A 23,951-nucleotide genomic window follows, 5' to 3' on the forward strand; every position below is an offset into this window, starting at 1 on the left:
TTAGGAGTCAACTCCATTTAGTTGTATTAGTTAATTGAAGGACATTTGTTCTAACGCATGCATTGAAAAGAAGTTAAAATAATATAAATTCCTTTTACATCTAGTCATAGTAATATTCTAGCCACCTTCAATAGATTAAAAAGGGATTCAAATGTCTTCCAAAGGGATTCAAATAAGTTCTAACTAATGTTTGGTTATGATTTTTTATTAATTTTTTTGTTCAAAATGAATGGTTTATAAAAGGATACAACTTATGTATGGTTGTTAAAATATTATTATGTCTAATCTACTTCATTATTTGCTTGGTTGTAGAAGCATGGGAATTCAAGAACTATCATAAGAAGATGGAGACATCGAAACTATTGCACCAATCGGTTGCGAGGACTTGGCATCGGAGGAGGAAGATCAAAATATGGAGGAGATACCGGAACATATGATTGGTATGTCTTTTGACTTAGAAGATGAAGCCCGTGACTATAATGTAGATATGCAAAAGTGAAAGGTTTTCTTGTGTTCACAAGATCTTTTCACAAATATAAGAATGGGCAAAAGACGAATATAATATACGTTTGTCATAGGGAAGGAAAGCCAAGGACAAATGCACTCAATCCACTCAAAGCTCATCCAACATCAAAAACAGATTGCAAAGCATCAATAAACTTGTCCTTGTAAAGTGATAGAAAGTGGCTTTTGAATTTAGTGCAACTAAAGCATTATCATGAAATGTGTTCGAACAAAGCTCGGTATCTTAAGGCCAATCAGGTTCTCCCACCACATGTGAAAAGGACAATTGAGTTGAATCGCTCGGCCGGAATAACAATGAATAAGACAATTAGGTCATGTGTGATTGAGGCAGGGGGTCATGATAAACTAACGTACATACCCAAAGGTGTAAGAAATTACAATGACAAAGAGAGACGCTATGAACTGAAGGAAGGGGATGCAAAAGCAATGCATGCACAAGTATTTTATGAGGATGAAAGCAGACAATATATAAAGCCTTTTTTTATGCCATGGATCTAGATGAAGAAAATCGGCTAAAGATTGTATTTTGGTCTGATGCTAGAGAAGCATGCAAGGATTTTGGTGATGTGGTTACGTTTGACACCACATTGCCCCGCTTCAGGAGGTGTCTACAGCGTGACTGAATCATGGTGGTGGCTATTGCCATCGAGGGTTCTGCGTCATATCTGCCGTGGGGATGCTCGGTACCTTCTTCTTCTTTTTTGCTTTCGTGTAAGAGCCTTGAGGGCATCTTCAATCCATCTCTATTCCTCCAAAATAGATGATGGATGTGACACATTGAGTGGAGATTTAGTAATTTATTCCTTTTTTTCTTCACTTTTCGTACTTTTTGAGAGAATATTTGAAGGACCCATCGTTCTTTTTAGATTTTGGTCATCTAAAAGTAAATTTAGTCTTTTAAAAAATAGAGGACCAAAAGTAAATTTGGAGTATAAAATCCCTCCAAACTCTAAAAAGAACGACGGGTCTCTCAAAGATTCTCTTAAAAGTACAAAAAGTGAAGAAAAAATGGAATAAATTATAAAATCTCTCATCAATGTGTCACTTTCATCCTCTATTTTGGAAGAATAAATGTGGATTGGAGATGCCCTGAAGAGAGAGTTGCTATATGTACCGACCAAGGAGGAGAGAAATCGTACCGACGGCCGCCGGCGGGCCATCTCCGGCCACCGGACGGCCGATCCGAGCCGTCCAAAAATTCTAAAAAAAAAAACCGATGGGGCTAGCGCGGGAATCAACGGCATCCGAGGTGTGTAGGGTGCTTGATCCGAGCACCCCTTTTTCGTGTATATACACGTATATACATATATACATGAAAAAAGGGTGCTTAGATCAAGCATCCTACACACCTCGGATGCCGTTGATTCCCGCGCCAGCCCCATCGGTTTTTTTTTTTAGAATTTTTGGACGGCTCGGATCGACCGTCCGGTGGTCGGAGACGGCCCGCCGACGGCCGTCGGTACGATTTCCCTTCTCCATGGTCGGTACTCATAGCTTTTCTGCCCTGAAGAAACCTTGACACATAGAGGAGAAAGCGAGAGAGAGATAGAGAGAGAGGGGTGGGGGGGGCAATAGCGTGTTGGGAAAGAAGAGAAGAAGGTGGGTCTCATTTTTTTCTTTAATTTGAATTTCATATCTCAGGGCAATTTTGAAATGAAACAAACTGGACCCAATTTTTTTCCCACGTGGACTGCCAACTGGGTTGTTTGTGCAATATCCGTTCCACTTTAAAATACGCATAGACGATTAATCTTTGATAATAATTACAAAGATTATTTCTCTTCCTCTCTCTCAATCCTATCTCTCTCTTCTTTTCTCTCAACCCTAGCCACTATAACTCCACGATCTTCTCCCTTCCCCGCCCCCCATGGGTTCCATACCCGTGTGCGGCGGCGGAAGGGGGAGGTCATGGTACTACCGACTCCCTTTCATTATTTTTTGTTTTTTTCCCTTCTGTCTCTCCAGATCTACAGCTTGTCGTCTGATCTGTGAAAGTTTTGTCTCTTGTTCTACGAGAGTTTTGTCTCTCGTTCCACGAGAGTTATTAGTTTCGTCTTTGGACGAATTTTGTCTACAGATCGAATTTTCTCAATCGAGGTTGTTTCACAACGATATCTGTGCTTCAGCTCTATCCCTACACGATGTCTTTGACGAAACAACCCGTAGCAGCTTTGCAGATCTGTAGTTCTTGAGAGTTCATTAGTTAGTGCGTTCATACTTGGGTGGAATGCATCTGATCGTCTGGGTATTTGGTGTCTTTTGTCCTTAACTTTGCACTTTTTCTCATTTGAGACTCCTAATTAGATATTAAGCAATTTAAAAGTGTCGCTATTGCGTTAGGCCATGTCTGTGTTAGGATGAAAGACATCGATTGCCTTGTGATTTACTTGTTTTCTATTCGTTAGATGATTAGCTTGGCTTTGTCCAAGTTCTTTGTAATGATCTCTGTTTTGTAAGTGCCGCTGGGGGTTTATCAATACAATCTTCTCATTTTTGAACAAACAAAAAAAAAACATACGCATAGACTTATTGTTACAATAATGGGCACGAAAAACATTTCCATAACAAAAGAAACATGTTTCATCTCCAAAACACAGTACAAGTCCCAAACGTGACATCCATGTCCAAAACATTACAAGGTCTTGTGCGGTGCAACGAATATTACATAAACAAGTAGGTACCAAATTACAGTACAATTGGGTTTGGATAAAAAAAGTGAAGTTAACTTATTTCTTGTCTTAATTCTAAATTTTAATTCAAATTTGAACACATTTGCATGAAACTTTTTGTGACTCATTAATTCCATCAAATTTTTACACTTTTTGGATTCCTCTCGACAAGACAAATTAATAAGTCACAAGAAGTTTAACGCAAAATTTATCAAATTCGAATAAAATTTGAATAAGGACTTTGGTTAAGTTAACTTTAAGGGCGTGTTTGATAGCAGATTTTATTTGGAGGGGATTGGTAATGAGGTGGGATTAGGATAGGGATTGGTAAAGAGATAGGATTGATAAGGAGATGGGATTGGTAAGGAGTATGTTTGTTTTGCACCGGATTAAACGATAGGAGTATTATCTACCATGTTTGTTTTACATGGGATAGGATTGGATTAAAATGCCTATTTCCATTTTTACCCTTATGCAAAATAGTAAAAAAAATGAAGCAAAATTTAACTCTTCTATTTTTCCATGTGTGGCTGTTATATAACTATTACAAAAATAAAAATATTACAAAATTTAACTCTTCTATTTTGCAATCACAGAAACGGAACAAAACCAGGCACTAGCAATCAATAACTGGTATCCGAAGTATACAGGGGGATTTTGGTTTTCTTCATTTATATAGATAGATGAGGGTAATTGTGTCAATTTATGAAAAAAAGAGGGCATAAAAGTCTTGCAACACCAATCCCAGGGGAATGGGATTGGTAATAACACCCCCCTCTTGGGTTGGGTAATCCGGCCAATGTGTGGGATTCACAATCCCATGGGACTCCTAATCCCACCCACCAAAATCAAGCCAAACAAGCAATTTCAAGTCCAAACCACTTTATTAGTCCAATCCCAAGTCCATAACTGGCTATCAAACATGCCCTAACTTTTTAATCCAAACTTTTACAATGGCATATGCACTAGGATGATAAGTAGGAGAACACATTACAATCCCAATAACCATTAAGGTCCGAATAGCATTTTCTATGGTTAACATGCGTTGACTTAAGTTGTGACCGTCGAAGTTCTAAGCTTGGGAGACTTGGTGAAATGGCATGACCTATCAACTTGAGAATGGGCCACATTCGAAATGCTTTCATTGCACCAACCATTCCACTCCAAGCAGGGCTACTCACAAAACAAACAATAAAAGGTCACAATGAAGATTGTTTGAAGTATTTTCCCAAGTAGAGGGCACAAGAAATGAGAGGCCTACAGGCTCAATAGGGCACTGATAGTACCACTTGCCGGGGTTCTTTGCGCGGGGAGCAGATCTTCTGGGCATGCACGGACTAGATCCGCAAGTGCATAGCGTTGTGGGCCATGTAGAGGTGGCATTGGACGCAGTGGAAGCCATGTGGAGTGATTGGGAAAATTATTATGACTCTAATAAGGAAAATAGTTGTTGGACAATTAAATTTCTGGGGAAAACGTTTGGTATTTTAACTTCTCTATCCTCATACTAGACAAATGCACGACAAGTGTCCTTCATGACACGTTGAAAATTAGACTCAAAAAATGAACCCAAAACAATTCACAAAGAAGAACTCGCGCAATAACCAAATCAAATAAATGTCGGGAAAATACCAAAAAGTAGAGACGGAGGGAAAAGTGCAGTACCCAATTTATACGAGGTGTTCAAATCTTGGATCAAAATTAAAGGGCAAAAAAAACTCATGTCAACATTTTTTGATATATAAGCGGATCCTACAACTACGAGAAGATGCAGTACGAGAACAAAAAAATTGTGATTGTAGCATAACTTGGCAGAAGAATCAACATTGAAACAATATATCACAAATCAAACCGTAGAGATAAAGATTTAGAGATTGCTTACTCAAAATGTGGGAGTCCTTTTTCCAGATATGGAATCCGAGCTCTTCTTCTTCGTGTTCTTCCCGACCCGTTCTGACTTCTGGTTTTCGCTCCCCAAACGAGAGAGAGCTGGGGGGGGGGGGGGGGGGGGGGGGGGGGGGCTGTACGGATGAGGATGAGAGAATGTGTGTTTTGGCGTAGTGTGGAAGCCCGAGGTTAGGTCGCTGACAATGTGTGTTTTGGCATAGTGTGGAAACCCTAGGTTAGGCGACGTTTTGGCATAGTGTGGAAACCCTAGGTTAGGTCGCCGATAAAATAGGGGAAGGGCAATATTGCCATTTCACACAGGAGGATGTGGGGGAAAGATACCAAAACGACAACGTTTTGGTCTGACCATCTTAAAAAATCTGGAACAGGCCTTCTTATTGGGAAAAAAAAATACTTAAAAAAAAAATGGAACAACACCTAAGTACCCTCAGGTATAATGTCACGACTCCGAACCTAGGAACTTTGTTGAGTCATCATGACCGGCCGATGAGTCCTAACACTCATCCAGGCCTCTTTTTCATAAATAAATTTGGAGTCAATAGTTTGAGAAAGACATAACGTACTGATTTATTTTAAAAACACTTATTAAAAAAACATAACCAAGATTTATTACAAAACCTAAGTCTTCTGAAAAGAGAACATTTTTACAATATCTACACAAAAGTACAACAGGCATGTCCCAGGGCAGCAGCAACTCTAACTCTATTCTTCATTGTCTGTGGAAAAATATTAATTTTCATAAGCTGAATGCTCGTGTGAGATACAAATGCTAAAGTTGTATGTTTTTACCATGAAAACAATTTATAACATAATTGCTGGCATAATCTGAAATAATAATCTTATGATGTTCATCCAACAGCTTAATCTTTCTGTAGTGGAGCGACCTCTTTTGCTGTGTGAAATGATCAAGTCACTGGCCACTAGGGCCCTATTCTTTTCGTTCGTATAAGTCCCTTCTGTGTTATGGTATCTTTTTAAACGTCCCCCAAACTCAGGATAATTGTCTGGATACATCAATAGGTCATCTCCTTTATCTGACTGCTTTCATTTTCTAAACTTAAACTTTACAGCGTCATCGCTTTTGTTTGACGTGCTTCTAATCTTTAACATGAAAAGTTTATCATATCTTTTTCCATGGCATATCTTAAATAAAATTGTAATCTTTTCTCAACATAAAATCATGCTACTTTTGTAAAGAAAAATCATGTAACTAAAGTATAAGTATCTCACCTTGAAACTTGAGAGTATAGTGAAGACTTAACTTGTACCCTTAGCTAAACTAAAGTAGTACATGCAAGGACGGAACCAGGATTTTACCCTAGCAGTGGCGAAATGTATACTAAAAAAATCTAGTATTGGCGAGACTATAAAAGTTGGACATAAATGTTTTTTTTACATATAATAATTGCATTTTTAAAATTCTTGTCGTGGCGGTCGCCGCCACTAGACCCCCCTATCCCATCCTTGATTACACGGCTCGACTACTTCTTCTCTTTCCTTTCGATAGCACTAACTATAGACTACTAATCTAATACCACCAGTAGCATATTCTTTTGCCGAACCAAATTAATGTAGTTTGTATACTTTCTTTTTATGTGACATGCACTTAGAGTATTAACCCCTATTTATAGTTAGCCTAATTCTGACACTTAACCTGTCCAGGTGTCACGAAAGCTTGAGGTGGTAAAACTATAAAGCATGACGTGAAAAAATTATCCCTATGATGCGTTGAACTAGAAGAATGTGGTAGCCTTCCTTTTATCCTTCCGGAATTTGATAGAATTTCCTTTTCTTCTCTTTTATTTTATTTTATTTTATCACTACGTTATTTATTTAGCAAATGACATCTGTCACCTTTTAAGGTGTCTAATTATTTTTACGCTTATACAGTGTGAGAATGCTCCCAATTTCAGTTCCGAAAACAAAACTAAATATTTTTAAGCACCGGTCCCAACATTGTTTTTATTTTAAGTCAAGTTGCATATAAATTTTGGGTCAGGGTGTTGCATCTAACTTTCCCGTCCAACAAATGGATGGAATGTTGTAAGTGGATGAAGTAACGTTTAGGTAGTTAAACGGGCATTCATGTTTAATTGATAGTTAAAGAACTAAGTAAACAAAAATTAGATAGTTAACGGGTAAGTACATATTTTACCATTCTTTAAATTTTGGGGAAAAAAACCCCTCTATAATCTATTTGGATGCCATTTGAAAAACGTGGTTGAGTTTAGTTTTCCCATTTTGGGCCCTTGTGTTTGATCGGATGTATATTGGCCTTAATTTTTTTCTTCTTCCATATATTATACATGACCACTGTATATTGGGAGTCCTTAAAAATCAACTAGTTTTGGGTAGGGGTGTCAAACGGGTCGGGCCGACACGGCGCGACACGGGCACGACACGGTTAAATGTGGCACGGCACGGGCACGGGCACGGTCGTGCCCTGGCACGGCACGACATGGCACGATTTTAGTGGGCACGCGGACTGGCACGGGGCACGGAAGTGGGCAGGCACGGCATGGAAGTTGGCCTGGCACGGCACGGCACGACACAGTAGTTGAATGGGCACAGCACGGCACGACACGGTTCTAGTCGGGCCCGGGCCCGACACGGTAGTTGAATGGGCACGGCACGACATGGTTTTGGCTGGGCACGACACGACACGGTTCTTGCCGGGCACAACACAAGGCACAGGAAAAAAGTTATTAATTTGACTTGTGACTCATGAATATAATGTGATTAAATGACAATAATTTTAATAAAAAATTGTTGGGAAGTCCACTATAGCATATTTGTAACCCACTAAATCCACTTCTAAATTTCATAACCCATCTAGTCCACTAATTAGGTTTTGGTGAGGCCTTAAGTCCAATTCAATTAAAAAAGGAATTAGTTTAAGACTAAAATACCCTTACCTTTAAAAACTGTTAATCTGCTATATCTCACTCCTATAAAATCTCTCATATCCCACTCCTATAAAATCTCTCATATTCACGTTGTTTCCATATCCAGAAGGGAAACAGAGTCCAAACGAGAGAGAGAGAGAGAGAGAGAGAGAGAGAGAGAGAGAGAGAGAGAAGATTACCCTTTCCATTCAAATTCCATATTTTTAGCTCATTATCCGTTCTACGTTTGAAATCCCAGCAGTTACGTTGGAATAAAGCGACAGAAGATTCTCCTTTTCTGATACACTGTATATAACGTTATATATTCTCCTTTTCTGATACACTGTATATAACGTAATTGTACATATATAACGTTATATACTCGTTCATCAGTTCTCATTTAACGTGCGATACTTACATTTTACGTTATATACTCATTCATCGGCTCGCATTTAACGTTATATGAGTTTTTGAAATCTTTTTACTGCACAAATAATAAGTCAGTAAGGCCGCTGCGCGGTCCAATTCAATAAAGTAGAACATATAATGACTAGAGTTTGATATAACCTTATATAATGTCAATATAACGTCGTTGTACATATATAACGTTATATAAGGTTATATAATTTATTGAATTAGTCCGCGTAGCGGCCTCAATAGAGCGACAGAAGATTCTCCTTTTCTGATACACTGTATATAACGTTATATACTCGTTCATCGGTTCACATTTAATGTGAAATACTTACATTTTACGTTATATACTCATTTATCAGCTCGCATTTAACGTTATATACTCATTCACTCATGACGGAAGACCACATATAACGATATTAAGGATGCAAACCTAAAATGATTTTGGTTGTTTAGGTTTAACCTTATATAATGTCAATATAATGTCATTGTACATGTATAATGTTATATACTTTATTGAATTGGTCCGCGCAGCGGCCTCATTGACTTGCTTCTGATAACCGTATATGTATGAGCTTCTGAAATCTTTTTTATTACAATGCAAGAACATATAAATAATCTTATATATATTTACAATGAAAAAACAAACAAAGAACCTTATATGTGTTTCGATTACTTTGCCACATAAATAAATACACAAAAAAAAAACGTAATACGTGTGACAAAAAATAAACATATAACCTTATAACTTTATACTTGAGATTCTGTCCTTTCTAACTCAAAAAGAAAAAAGAAAAAAAAGAGGAGATCTCGTAACTTCTTTCCCTTCGATTGCGATGTAGGATCTGACGAAGGCAATGGAGAAACGAAGGCGAAGAACGGAAACGGCGACGGCTTCCGACTGAAGCGAGGGCGAATCAAAGGCAACGGAGACGAACGTGGGTGAACGGAGACGTACGTGGGAGAAGGCCGACGACGAAGAAGGGCTGGCGCCGAAGAAGCCCGACGAGGACGAAGATTGCCGACTACCAAGAAGTGACAACAAAGAAGTTCGTTCGTCTGGGTTTCAGCCGAGTTTTCTTCTTCTGGAAAAAAGGAGTTTCTGGAAAGGGAGGGGGGGGGGGTGGGGGTAGGTAGGGGGGGAGGGGGAGGGAGGATGGGTTTTATAATGGATGAATCTGATAAAAAAACGTAAATGGAGGAAAAAAGAGAGAGAAAAACAGGAATGAAGGAAAAAAGGGAGGAAAAAACGGGAATGGAGGAAAAAAGGGAAAAAAAAACGGGAATGGAGAAAAAAATGGGATAAAAGATTTTTTGAAAGCAGGGGTATATTAGACTAACCAGGGTTATTATATCTTTACTAATAGGTTAGTGGACTTAGGGGGTTATAGAATTTAGAAATGGACTTAGTGGGTTTGGAAAGTGGTATAGTGGACCTGGGAAAAATTCTCCCTAATTTTAATTACAAAACAAGGCATTTTAGTTTCATAATTTATAAAAAATAAGCTTTTAAATTGGAACAACTAAAAATAAATAAGGAAAAAACTAATTTTAAAGAAAAAAAAACCTCCATGTGATTCAAACCCAAGTCCTATGGAACTTGGGTTTGAAGCACGGCCCGTTTGACACCTCTAAATGGGCACAACACGATTAAAAACGGCAATCAAGTAAAACGGGCACGTCACGAAGCACAACACGATTAAAAAATGGGCCAACATGGCACGACACGATTTAAGTAAATGGGCCCAGCCGGCACAATTGAAAATGACACTACAAGATTAAAAAACGGGCCAGCACGGCATGACACGATTTTAAGTAAATGGGTCCAGCCTGGCACGACATGATTGAAAAACGGCACGACAAGACACGATTAAAAAACGGGTCGGCACAGCACGACACGATTTAAGTAAATGGGCCCGGCCCGGCACGACACGATTGAAAAGCAGCACGGTACGACACGACACGATTTAAGTAAATGGGCACGGCACGACACGACACGATTGAAAATAGCACGGCACGGCACGACACGATTTAAGTAAACGGGCACGACACGACACGACACGAAGCTCGGTTGGCACGGAAGTTGAATGGCACGGCACGGCATGACACGCACGGCATGACACCTCTAGTTTTGGGGCTTAAAGCTATGGCACATCGGGTCAAGGCCAGCCCTACTTCTTTAAGAAATTCAGAATTTCTCAAAATAATATGAGACCAAGGATATTAAAATCAAAAGATTTTACAAACTGCAATCCGCATGATACGCCACGTTCCTCTAACAAAATAAGTACTTATTTTTTTACCAAATAAGAACGCATGTTCCATTAATATTTTACCTTCTTATTCTACATTTCAAAATCTATGCCTTTTTTGATCGTTTATATCTTTCAATTTATAATAAATATCATGATTTTGCGAACTTTATATAATAGAACAAATTGAAATTTATCAAACAAAATTCATATTGCATAATTTTTGAGATCCATATTAAAAGATTTAAGTAATAAAAAATGGCTCACTAAATAAGTACTTATTTATTAAGAACCTTTAGTCGAAAGCACTTATTTTTTAAGGGGCCTTAGTGAAATGGGGCACCGGAAGCTGCTATGAAAAAATCGATGTACGCACCAACCGTGCATACCGACTACACGCTAGGCCCTCTCTGAGTCTTGTACGGATGATCCGAGCGGTTCAATAATTTTAAAATAAAAAATCAAGCAGGCTTGAGAAAAATTAGCTCTACCCGATGTGTTTAGGTGCTTGATCCAATCTTCTCATTTTTCATCCAATCTTTCCATTTTTTACAATTTTCCAAAAATAAGAAGATTGGATCTAATAATTACACCTATTGGATGGAGCTGATTTTTAACAATCCAACTTAAGTTTTTTTTTTTTAAATTATTAAACGGCTCAAATCATCTGTTTGGAGCCCTGAGTGAGTCACGTGTGCCGTTGGTACGCCGGTCGGTCTCCCGGTCGGTTTCTTTAGTTTTCGCATTTTCCCCGACCGGAACACCCGTCCCCCCTTTCTCAAGCCAAACGTGAAACGGCATATTCGTTAAGGTGATTCCGACATTATGACAAAGAAATAGGGGCAGTCCCGTCATTAAAATATCTCCTCTCATCAACCGGGCCCCATCGAAGCAAAGCGGTTCGTGCCCCTTTTACTCCGCCGTCTCTCTCTCTCTCTCTCTCTCTCTAAAACCCCTCGTCCTCTCCCGTGACCGTACAAAAACTATCTCCCCCCCCTTTCCTATCTCTAAAACCATAGGGTTTTTCTTCGTCGCGTCAATGGCAGATCCATCGCCCTTTTCCAAACCTCAACAATAATCCACGCTCGATCTTCGCCCACTCCCAAAAAAAAATCAAAAAATCAAATCATTGATTTTTCCCCACAGGCCATATGGACGCGACCAGCGCAAACACCGCCGCCAACGCCGCCCCGGCCCCGCCGCCGATTCCGAGCGCGAACGCCCCGCCGCCGTTCCTCGTCAAGACGTACGACATGGTGGAGGACCCGTCCACCGACAACGTCGTGTCGTGGAGCCCGACAAACAACAGCTTCGTCGTGTGGGACCCGCCGGAGTTCGCTAGGGAGCTCTTGCCCAAGCACTTCAAGCACAACAACTTCTCGAGCTTCGTTCGGCAATTGAACACTTACGTACGCATTCTTTTCTTTGTTGGTTGGTTCATTTAAGTTGGTTTATTGCTTGATCGGAGACGGTTCTAGGTATTCTTGATTGTTATTCGCTCGTGCGATGAAAATGCCTGTGCAAATGCTTTCCTAGTTGCTAATTAATACACTCCTTGGATGTTGAACAATAAGTGTCCTAAGGAATTTTGAACTTTGGTAACTTTTATAGTGGCAGACTTAATTCATAATTGTAAAAGTTGTTTTATAGTAGTGTTTTTCTTGAAGTTGGTTAAGTTTTTAGGACACCATAAGAAATTATATATATTTTTATTTGTGATGATTTGTGGCAGAATTTAGTTGGGGTTAAAGATTCCGATTGTATTGAAGATATTTGGCGTTTAAAGAATTCAACTTGTTGAGGATGGAAATTGTCGATCACACATTTAAGCATGTGGTGCACAGGGTATCGTCCGCTTAACACCAGCAAACAAAAAGATTATGGAGTGAAGAAGAAATTTAAGGCTTTTAGGAGTTTGGAGAAGTTAAGTTTATGGAGGCTTGTACATTTGCATTGAGTTAGAGACAAACATAACCCTATAACTTTTTTGCCTTTTTGGGATGTCCAATGATCGTAATGCTCTTCCTTTCCATTAAATAGATTGTGGAATGTCGATGCATTCGATGGATTTTCTTTAGTGGTTGGGGTTCAGAAGATGAAATGTCCAATTAGAGTGGACCGGTGATTTAAGTACGCGAGGCGACAAAGCCCTCATCGGAGCGAGGCGAGGCGAGCGCCTCATTGAAGCGAGGCGAGCGTTTTAAAAAAAAAGTAATAGAAACTATATAAACGACCAATATTCACTCCTACCATCAAAACAAGAACAAACATCACCATATTGCATAATAACCAACAATCCAACATTCCAACTTACGAATTACTAGTAAAATACGTTCATAAAATGTAACAAACTAACAATCCAGATATTCCAAACAAGACATCATCAGTCATCCTTTCATCACTCATCACCAATATCTTCATCTTCTTCATCATCATTTGACCGATATCCATCCACATCTTCCTCTTCTCCTTCATCTGAAACAGTGTCATCAAATTCTTCTTCTTCCCAATCATCTGCACAAAAACTTGATGCTTTTGAACGCTTCTTTGAACTTGTTGGTTTATGAGTTGACCTAGTTACTTTGCTAGGTTGTTCTACCCCACTAGCCTCCGCAACAACATTCCAATCCAAATCTTCACCTTCAAATACAAGCTCATCCTCCAATTTTTCAATCAACCATTCATTGCTCTCATCAATGTTCTTCAAGGAAATCGGGTCAAATTTACCGCGGTTCATATATCGACGCCTCAATGCTCTATTGTACTTAACAAACACCAAGTCGTTGAGGCGCTTTTGATCTAGCTTATTTCTTTTTTTGGTGTGAAGCTGCAAAATAAAGTTAAAAGGGATTTAAGTTCATATCACACGATTCACACCTTCAAAACGATTAGAAATCCCTTAATGTAATACTCACATGTTCGAACACACTCCAATTTCTCTCGCATCCGGATGAACTGCAAGTAAGGCTAAGGATCTTGACGGCAAATTTTTGCAATTCAGGAGTTTCACGATCAAATAACTTCCACCACTCAACTGCACATTATCCATTAGTTATATTGTCGCAAAGGATAAAGAATAAAGATGTAGTATTTAAGGCTTTTAAGCACAAAGAGTAAAAAATTGTGATCACCTGGTGACCTTGTAACTCTTTGCCTAATTGCCATGTCCTTTTTGAAGATTCCCTCCTCCTCCTCATATAATGCTATCTGATAAAGAATTTCATCTTGCATCCTCTCAGTTGGTACCAGCCTTTCAATACAATCCACCAAACCCTTCCTTACCTCTTTATCAGCTTTCATCCTTGCACCATCCTTGTAAAAAAATGCAGGGTTCAAATAGTAGCCTGCTGCATGCAAAGGTTGATGCAATTGCACTTCCCACCTCGCATCAATGATTTCAAACACAGTTTTATACTTGTCTTCGTCTCCGCCAAACGTGTTTATAATAGTTTCTTTGGCCCTATCCATGGCCTCGTAGATGTATCCCATTGCGGGTTTTTCTTCACCATCAACCAAACGAAGTACTTTAACAAGAGGACATGCAAATCTTAGGGCCAGCAAGACATTGTTCCAAAATGATGGCGACAACATTATTTCTGCTACCTTTTTACAATCCGCCTCCTTTGCCCACTTGCTTTTACTCCAAGCCCCTGATGTGAACATCTTTCTTAGGTTATTCTTTTGTTGATGAACCCTTTGTAAAGTCAAACAAGTTGTTGCAAAACGAGTCTTTGCTGGCTTAATCAACTCTTTTCTTTGGGTAAAGTGTCTCATCATGTTCAACAATGTCGGACGGTTATAGATATAACCGTGTACCTTGATCGCCCTTTCCCATGTCGTCTTCAAATATGGCAACTTGAAAATGTCTTCTAACATTAAATCCAAACAATGGGCAGCACATGGAGTCCAATACAAATGTGGTCTTTTTGCCATTAACAACTTCCGTATCATAAGTTAGAACAAGTACAATAAGATTCTAAGAGTAAGTAATAAAGTAAGAAATAATATATTTGAGACTTTGAGTAGTAACTAGTAACTAACATATGGCAATTCATTGTTACCTGCCATCTTATTGTATGCGGCACTATCCGTGACAACTTGGACCACATTAGCTTCTCCGATTCGCTCCACATACTCGTCAAGCAACCTATACATGCTGTCCCCAGTTGTGGAACGACTCGATGCATCAACCGATTCAATAAACATGCTACCTTTAGGACAGTTAACCAAAAAATTTATCAATGACCTATTCTTTCGATCCGTCCATCCATCAGACATAAGAGTGCATCCATTTTCCTCTCTCTCCTTCTTGTGGTCCTCCATTTGTTTGTTCACATTTTCCACCTCTTTTTTAAGAAGAGGGACACGCACTTGATAATAAGTCGGCGGTGTTAAACCAGGGCCATATTGCCCAATAGCCTCAATCATCGATTCAAAGGACTCCACATTGACAACATTGAGAGGTATTCCAGCATCGTAAATCCACCTTGCAATAGCTTGATGAGCCCGCTCTTTCAATAACTTCTTTTGCGGCGTATTATAGTCAACTTTAGGTTGTTTACCACTTCTCCTATTCTCTACCTCGATCTCTGGGTCAGGGGTGAAGTAAGCATCCATAGGCCCTTTGGATTTGGGCTTCTTAAGTTGGAACTTGGAGCCGGAGGTAGCAGTGGCAGCAGGCCTCTTAGGAGGGGGCTTCGATTGTACATAAAACTCATCCTCATCAATGTCCTCCTCATTGCCCATTTCATCAAAATCTGGAAGAGGAGTTATGCTAGACGCCGTCTCCTTTTTCTTACTAGAATAAATGCCCTAATCTCCTCTTTAACTGGTTCTGGGCAATTAGGACATGAAGTCACATCAGGGTATATCCTCCAGCAAGATGTAGCTTCACTCGGTAAACACTCCCAGTAACCACTTTGTTACAAAAATTACATGTGAATTTGAACTTATTATCATCATGTCTCTTTGAATACTTCCAAGCAGGATCGGTTCTATTCGACATCTACAATATCTATACAAACAAAGGAGATAAAACATAATTCACAAAATGTAGAAACTGTAGAGTTATTACTTATTACTGTGTAGTCACAAAATGCAGAAACATAATTCACAAACTTGTGGGTTATTAGTCACTGTAGTGTGTACGTGTGACTGTGTGAGTGCGAGTCGTGACTCTGTGTGAGTGCGAGTCGTGACTCTGTGTGAGACTCTGAACTTCTGAAGTCTGACCGACAGGATTAAAAAAAAAAAAATTTGTGTCTGGGACCTCTGGGTAAGACTCGAACAGCAGAGAGAGAGAGAGAGAGAGAGAGAGAGCAGAGTGTGGGTCACTCGATCGATCAGAGAGAGAGAGAGACAGAGAGCAAAGAATCGATCAGCATCAGAGAGAGTGAGAGACTGAGAGCAGAGAGCTTACCGGAGTGAAGAGTCGAGAAAGAGGGTTTCGATGTTGATGTCGATCGCAGAGGAGAGACCGAGAGAGGGCTTCGGATCGCCCAGGAGTGAGAGGCGGCTTCGATCTGATGAGGTGTGGCTAGGTAAAAGTCGTATTTTGCCCTTCTATTTTGTTTGTGACCCAGCCTCGCCTAGGCGACCTTTTTTCATCGCCTCACGCCTCGCGGCTAGGCGAGAATTCACCAACTAGGCGACCGCCTCTTCCATTCTCACCTTGCCTCACCACTGTGAGGCGACTCAGCCTCGCCTCATCGCTCGCCTCGCCTAGGCACGATTTTTTAATCACTGGAGTGGACGGAATATATTTGCATATTTAGCGAAAGGCTTCTTTTCCAATGTTCTAAAAGTCGCTCGGCGTTCGTCGCTCGGTCGACCACCTTCGAGCTTCGAGACCTATTAATCGCCGATTAATCGCCTTGTAGCAATTAGTCGGGTTTTTATTTATTTATTTATAAATACTCCCCAATGACAACTCTCATAAAAAATTGAACATTCATCTATCAATCCAACAACATCAATTGTTTTTCAAATATGACATAGAAATCTCTCCTTTACAGAAAACTGTTAACATGATTATAACACCAACTGGTACTAGGTATAGGCCGTTCATTTATTAGTCACTTACCAATTATAATAACTTTATTTATATACACCAAACAATACTACACTTCGTGTTAAGATTTAATAAAAAATATTACTACACTTTGTTTCCAGAATCACTAACGTGTCAATATGGGTATGGGCTTTTAAAAAAAAAACACTAATGTTCGAGGTCGGTGGAGACGTGGAGTGAGAGGAGATCTCGAATTTGAGAGAGAGAGAGGCGATAGGCGGCTCGGAAATCTCGTGTTTTACACAGAGATATGACAGGTGACTCCGAGATCGATCAATCGATGACTGGGTGTTGAACAAGCCCTAAATACTGTGATTCAAAACCCTTAAAATGGTATGAGTATATAATAGTTACACCCCTTGATTTTTCAAAATTATAGATTTTACCCTTATTAATCGCCGATAGCCAACTAATCGCCCATTAACTGATTAATCGACTTATCGCCGCTAGACGCCGACTGACTAATCGCCGGTTAATCGCCGACTAACTCCGATTAACCTCCTGACCTACTAATTCAACCTTCGAGGCATTAATCTAATCGGTTAGGCCAAATTTCCGATTAATCGGCGATTAAATCCTTCTTTTAGAACACTGTTCTTTTCTATGGAAGACATTATTGGGTGTTAGTTGATGAAAGATGAATTTGTTTTTGTTGACTTGGGTGAATGACACTAAATATGATATCATTGCTTGCTTTCATGGGTGCAAATGTAGGATTCTACTTGTATTGCCATACTACTAATCTACTATCATTTTGGTGTGCCGAGGGCAAGTGAAATGGATACGACAAAGGTGGCTTAGGGGTTACGTGTTTTAGAAACTGGCAAAAACAAATGTTGAAACATAAAAAAAATTTACATAATTCATGAAGTAAAAGCCATTTACGATGTGGGAAAATGTCTTATTTGATGATAAAAGTCCCACATTAGTTGAGTTATGGAATGGGTGATCACTCAATTTAATGTTGGAATCTCTTCACCAAATAGCTTAAGCTTTTGGGTTGGATCTACAGTTTCATCATGGAACTAGAGCATAACCCATGCCATCCCACATTTAAATATGAACAATCTACCCCCGATGACAAACCCAACAAAAAGGCTGCACGATGATAGACCCAAAAAGAGAGACCTCAAAAGCGGTTGCACATGGAGTGCGCTAGGTGATATAATCTTATAAGTTCTATATTGGTTGGATATAGATTGGCTATCACTTAATGTAATGTTGGAACTTCTCCAATGAATAGCTCGAGCGTTTGGGTTGGATCTAAAGTTTCTTCCCAAGTACTTTTGACTAACAAAGATATTTGAATTCTGAATCCCAAACAATATTATTTTACTACTGCAAAATGGTGATTTTTTGGGCTTTAGCAATACTTTCCGTCACTTTTTGCGACTAAAGTAGACTCTGTTGGCTTTATGTTCTGTGCAAGATATGCAAATACATCCAAGTCAACTACGGCATGCTAAATTATATGATTCATCGAAATTTGGAGAAAATCCTGTCCTATTCTATTATTTATTCGCGGAGGTTCGTCTTTCGATCTACATTATATCTACTGCATCTTATAGTTATGATGTGCATTAAATGTTGCGATTTACTACTTTTTGGGGCTAGCGTCAAGTAAGAAGTCCGATAAGGGTTGTGTGTGTGGAAACTTATTAAAGGGTACGGACTTTGGAGCCTTAACTTGGTTTTTGATGGTTTTGGTCTGACAAATTTCATAGCAAAAAAAGTTTTTGGCCAACTTTGTAACGTATGTTTATATATGGTAATATAGTAGAAAACTACTTAGTATATCTTCGGTCCGGTATCTATTTATCGTCTATATCTAGGTTTGACCTTCCCAATCTTTACATATGCACCCAAACTCGATACGTACACATGCATAAGGGTGCACACTAGCCAAGCCAAACAAGCTTTTAGTGCATTCGAGCTCTGCTCCTTTAGAATTGATTGAACTTGAGCCCAAATAGTCAAATCAAACTATTCTATGTATTTTTTCTAAGGAAATCTCCCTATTGTAATGATTTTGCTCTTGCTGCCGTAAAAGTCAACACACCCAGCCAAAGAAGGTGACAGCCCCACAGATTCGTTCCCCAATCTTCTGCTGCTTGTGCAATGACAGTATCCACTAGTCATTTCGAATTTCATTACCCTTATTCCCAGCACCCCCCTGTGCAAACAACTCAAAAGCAACAAGCCTTTCCCATTCTAATAGCTGGGATTGCTTTTCCCCGAGAGAGGCAGCAGGACAGAGTGAGTGGATTGTTGCTTTGAAGAAAAAAAATGTGAAGCTTTGTTCCTCAGCGAAGTGTTCGGGAATAAGAATCAATGTCTGGTAGAACCAAGATTCGACCCTTACAGAGTTCCCCAATAGCATATTGGAGAACTCAAGCTCGGTTCTACTACTAAACAAGCCTCTATAAACGAGTCCAGGCCATATGTACGAACCGAGCTTATCTGCACGAGCTGAGCCACGGCTAGCTCAAGCTCGGCTGAAATTCTATTCGAGCTCGGGTCATTTGCTCGAGCTGCTCATGAACAACTCGATTTATTTGTAGCCTATGGGACATGGAAATTTTGAATAAATAGGGACACGGATACATCGAGGGACACGGCAAAAAATATGTATATGTTACAATAGATATTAGGTTGTTATTCATATGAACATTCTATATGGAAACAACCAAACTAATTGTATCTTTGCAACTCTAATTGTTGTCTTTTTAAGTTCTACAAGGTGAACGAGGGTCTTATTTAGTCAAAATCTATTATTCGTACCTTTTTCCTTGTATTTTTGGAATATCATACCCCCGGAATAAGCTTCCAATATCATGAATTGATTCTGGTCATGTTTCCATCCGTGTCCAAGTTGAGACACCATGTCCTGTATCTTTATCCATGCTTCTTAGGTCATGAGAGCTGAAATGTCGATTGACAAACTTGAAATGATGGTGGCATATGTTTGCGTGATATAAGTTAATCTTATGATGATTAAGATGGGTGGTATTAGAATAAGTAATCCCCTTGTTTGTCCACTACGCAACTTTCGAGGGGAGAAGCATGGAATGTGATCACACACCCTATCCGTCCAGTCTTACTTGGCGAAAATTATCACTCTGAACTCCACTTAATGCGTTCAAATTAATCTAAAAGCATAGTTGTCTGAAATCAAATATTAGATTAACATTAGACTTTAAAAGGACAACCATTTTCTGATGCGCAAAATGGAATAGCGAATGAGAAGAATCACATCGAGTTCTATATAACATCAAAATTGTTATTCAAATGGTAAATAAACAATTAGAAAATAGGTAGATTAGGAGCTGAAAGAAAGTCCTCCTATCCATCACTTTGGCACTGGAAACATCGTTGAAAAATCCAGTTGTTTTTTCCTTGACCTTAAAAAATGGGACTTTATGCAGGGCTGTGAGAAAGTGATTTTACTCAGTTTGGACTGAAGATGGTGGATATATATTGATGGGCCAAGACCACTGATGGCGGCATCGGTATTAGCAACAACATAGGTTGGTAGGGAATCTATGATATCCTAAATGCCACATGGTTTGTAAGCCTACTGCGGGGAGGAAGCTGGCTAAGATTCTCCGATGATGGATGTAGATTTGATAGGGGATCACAAATAGATATGTGCAACAACACATTATACTAATGGATGTGCATCTTTGGCGTATCCAAGTGCTCTTTCGCAGACACAAATGCTTAGTAGTATGCTTTGTGATGACTTCTTCATAAGGGTTTGATCTACATAAAAGACTGAAAATGTCAAGTTCCAAATCTTGGCGTTGCTTTTTTCCTTTAAGTGTGCTCTGTTAGTAAATGCTTTTCATGGTTGGCTACCAGCAATTAAAATAGCTGATATTGGAATGTACTTATTTCTTGGTCTGAAGATTAGTGCAATTTATCGTTGTCTGTATAGTGAAAGCTGTGGCACCTAATTCTTGTTAGAAGTGAACAAATTTCACGTGTCGTTTATTGTTGAAAACAATCTCCATTTCCTGTTTTTTCTCTTTCCTTTCTAAGATTACGGTTTCAGCATTCATTCTTTACTCCATAGCACAATAATTGATGTTCGCTCGGTTGTCTAAGAATACAAATAACCGACTGTAAATCTGTTGGTTATAATCTTTTTCTGCCCCCTAAATTCCTTTTTGTTTTTGTTTTTAAATTTTTGGGCCACTGTGAACAATCAGGGTTTCAGGAAAGTTGATCCAGACCGCTGGGAGTTTGCAAATGAGGGATTTCTCCGAGGTCAAAAGCACCTTCTTAAAAGTATTAGTCGGCGGAAACCTGCACATGGACATAACAACCAACAACCACCGCCACCGCCACCGCCACCACACGTTCAGACTTCATCTGTTGGGGCGTGTGTTGAGGTGGGCAAATTTGGGCTTGAAGAAGAGGTTGAGAGGCTAAAAAGGGACAAAAACGTTCTTATGCAGGAGCTTGTGAGGCTACGGCAGCAGCAACAGTCCACTGATAATCAATTGCAGTCAATGGTGCAGAGGCTTCAAGGGATGGAGCAGCGGCAACAACAGATGATGTCCTTCCTAGCCAAAGCAGTGCATAGCCCAGGCTTTTTGGCACAGTTTGTGCAACAGCAAAATGAGAGCAACAAGCGCTTAACTGAAGGAAACAAAAAAAGGAGGCTTAAGCAAGAAGGTGTAGCGGATGATCGTTCCCCATCTGGTGGGCAGATTGTGAAGTATCAACCTATGATGAATGAAGCGGCGAAAGCAATGCTCCGGCAGATCATTAAACTGGATTCTTCAATGATGCTTGAAAATTTCAACAACAATTCTGATAATTTCTCGATTAGTGATGTTCCATCGCCTGATGCTCAAGACTGTGGGAGTTCTTCAAATCATACTTCTGGTGTAACTCTTCAGGAGGTCTCACCATCTTCAGGGCAGTCTTTTTTACCAGCAATTTCTGGGATATCTGAAATTCATTCTTCCCCTCTCGCTGCAAACTCCGAGCTGGGTACAACAGTTCCATTTCCAGTTGTGAGCCCCCTTGTTGGAGATCAAGAGATGCCACCTGTCGCTCTTCAGCCGGTGGATTTTGTTTTGCCTGAGCTGTGTCCGCTACAAGAAATGATGCCAGGAAGTGGAGAAAGTAGTCCATTTGTAAATTCGACCTCCTTAGGGGAAAATGGGAAAATACCCCTGGAACTTGAGAATTTTACAGATCCGGAATTCGAGTGGGACAGTTCGTTGCTGGGAGATGATAATCTTCCTAGCATTGGTGATCCCTTTTGGGAACAGTTTCTTACGAGCCCTCAACCTGGGGAGACCGAGGAGATGGACTCAACTTCAGTGGAAGTTCCTCCTCCAGCTGAGGGAAGTGAACCCAAGCCAGTGGAGAATGGGTGGACCAAAGCTCAACATATGGAACATCTCACTGAACAGATGGGGCTTCTATCTTCAGATATCAAACAAGTTTGACCTTGTCTCACTAAATGTACATTTGGCTTGCACCACCCGAGGTAAATCTGAAAGATGCTAATTATATTGTGTTATTAGGATGTTATTCTGATCTTGACCTTGGGAAGAATACCTAATACCTGGTGTACCCCTTTGTCCTGCCCTGTTTTGGCAACACATGGAGAGACCTCATTTTAGGTTTAGTTCCCTCTATCTGTCACTCTCTGCCATTTTTCCTCCATGTTTAAGCCAAGGGAAATGAACTCAAAACGGATGGTTTCTGATCCGTCTTTTGTTGTGTTGCCATGGTTGAATGCAGGCACTGTACCAAAGAACCTTATATGTTATGGATGCTTAGATATTTTTTTACCATACGTGTAGTTTTTCTTTTTGGCTCTTTTTTTTTTTTTTTTTTTTGTCTTTCTAATCTGTAAATGCATATAAATTGTCTACCTAAATATTTACAATAATTCCAAATGTTGTTTTCTTGGTTTTGGTAGAGTCCCATATAAGGCAATCTTGTTGAAGCTATGATTTTATGCCCTTAGATTTCCACCCTGGAAAATTAAAGGGGGTTTTCTCTCACAAAAGTGTGAGCAACTTCAAAGCATAGAAATGAAACATGACTTACTTTATCGTTTCTTCGAAACAGATCTTCCAAAGTAACGTGAAGTGTGTACGGATGTTCTCTGTTTCCCTCTTACCCCCGTTTAAGCACATCATAACTAACCTTTTATATCTGCTTTATGCTTTGTTTCCACGAAAGTCACGTAATATGTTCTCACAATACAATTTATCTATTTTATGTTTTCTCACAAAACAATTAATCTATTTTCCATTGTTTGGTTGGACGAAAAAATGATTGCCATAAGCCCAAAATGTTGTCCTCTTCAAAAGTCGGCGAGTTGTTTTTTTGGTGTTTGACCACTTGTGTCCTTTGGTGCCACTCGACCAAAATCCGTGAAGGTGAACTGTGCTCCTTCACAGCCTCCCATCTCTTGTATCTTTTTGCCAAACCTTTTGGTTTGCCCGCTCATTTATCATTCTAGACATCTGTTATTTTGTCTTGGCACTATCACCTCGCAATCAAACTTAACCACATGCAGGAACCCATCAAACCCATGTGGTTGAGAGGCTCTTTCCCTTTTCACTGGCTCATGTTTTGTGAAATGTAGATTACATAAAATGTATATAGAAATTGTTCTGGGGTATAGTTTCCTGCAAGATCAGCATATAATTGCTGGGTGATACAATCTGGGATTGAAGAAAACAGATGAAACTCTATCCAAAGTAGTTGCATTTGCAGCATGTGCTCACACTTGTTTCCTTTGCGATAAACGCAACTTTGTTGGCTTGAGATCCTCCAATGGAGACCTGCAATCACAGATGAGGTTATGACTAGAATTTTTTATTTTGAATAGAATATATCCAAGTTATGACTAGGATGACAAGTTGTGCCTCTATACTTCAATAGATCAACCACAATTTTTGCATCCATTCCAACTTCAAGATGTGTGATTCATCAATTTTTTGGCTGCATAAAGGCTGTCTCCAAGAGCCCACATCTCGGCATTTGAAGCTGTGATGGCATCTATTTTCCTTTGATACCCCACACGAGGTCTTCCTTCATGATCCCGAATCCAACCAGCTCCTGTTGCACAGCCATGACTATTTACGCTGCCATCTGAGCTTTGTTTTGCCCAGCCAAATTGTGGAGCAAGCCTACCTACTTTGATGCGTGCGGTTGATTTGGCGTGCGGTCTTGCTCTGCAAGTTGTGCGACATCC

At 39.7% G+C, this 23,951-nt stretch overlaps 2 protein-coding genes across 2 annotated transcripts; one reads left to right on the forward strand and one right to left on the reverse strand.

Annotated features, from left to right (window-relative positions):
- Positions 1-11,563: 11,563 nt before the first annotated feature.
- LOC131307719 (heat shock factor protein HSF8-like) lies at positions 11,564-22,539 on the forward strand. Its single transcript, XM_058334371.1, has 2 exons — positions 11,564-12,059; positions 20,932-22,539. The coding sequence occupies exons 1-2, from the start codon at positions 11,802-11,804 to the stop codon at positions 22,183-22,185; spliced, it is 1,512 nt and encodes a 503-aa protein (XP_058190354.1). The 5' UTR covers positions 11,564-11,801; the 3' UTR covers positions 22,186-22,539.
- On the reverse strand, positions 12,559-19,297 carry LOC131307720 (uncharacterized). Its single transcript, XM_058334372.1, has 4 exons — positions 14,712-19,297; positions 13,782-14,589; positions 13,566-13,684; positions 12,559-13,477 (listed from the first exon to the last, which is right to left on the reverse strand). Exons 1-4 carry the CDS (start codon positions 14,835-14,837, stop codon positions 13,049-13,051), a joined length of 1,482 nt encoding a protein of 493 aa, XP_058190355.1. The 5' UTR covers positions 14,838-19,297; the 3' UTR covers positions 12,559-13,048.
- Positions 22,540-23,951: the final 1,412 nt, after the last annotated feature.

The sequence above is a fragment of the Rhododendron vialii genome, chromosome 11a (genome assembly GCF_030253575.1).
Source record: "Rhododendron vialii isolate Sample 1 chromosome 11a, ASM3025357v1".
Classification (NCBI taxonomy): Eukaryota; Viridiplantae; Streptophyta; class Magnoliopsida; order Ericales; family Ericaceae; genus Rhododendron; species Rhododendron vialii.

What these genes read in the sequence shown, in the direction of transcription:
- LOC131307719 (XM_058334371.1), top strand. Translation starts at nt 11,802, where the DNA reads ATGGACGCGACCAGCGCAAACACCGCCGCCAACGCCGCCCCGGCCCCG. An exon ending in TTCGGCAATTGAACACTTAC is followed by an intron (nt 12,060 to 20,931) that starts GTACGCATTCTT and finishes GTGAACAATCAG; the next exon opens with GGTTTCAGGAAAGTTGATCC.
- LOC131307720 (XM_058334372.1), bottom strand. Translation starts at nt 14,837, where the DNA reads ATGCATCGAGTCGTTCCACAACTGGGGACAGCATGTATAGGTTGCTTG. An exon ending in AAGAGTTACAAGGTCACCAG is followed by an intron (nt 13,685 to 13,781) that starts GTGATCACAATT and finishes GATAATGTGCAG; the next exon opens with TTGAGTGGTGGAAGTTATTT. An exon ending in ATTGGAGTGTGTTCGAACAT is followed by an intron (nt 13,478 to 13,565) that starts GTGAGTATTACA and finishes TTTATTTTGCAG; the next exon opens with CTTCACACCAAAAAAAGAAA.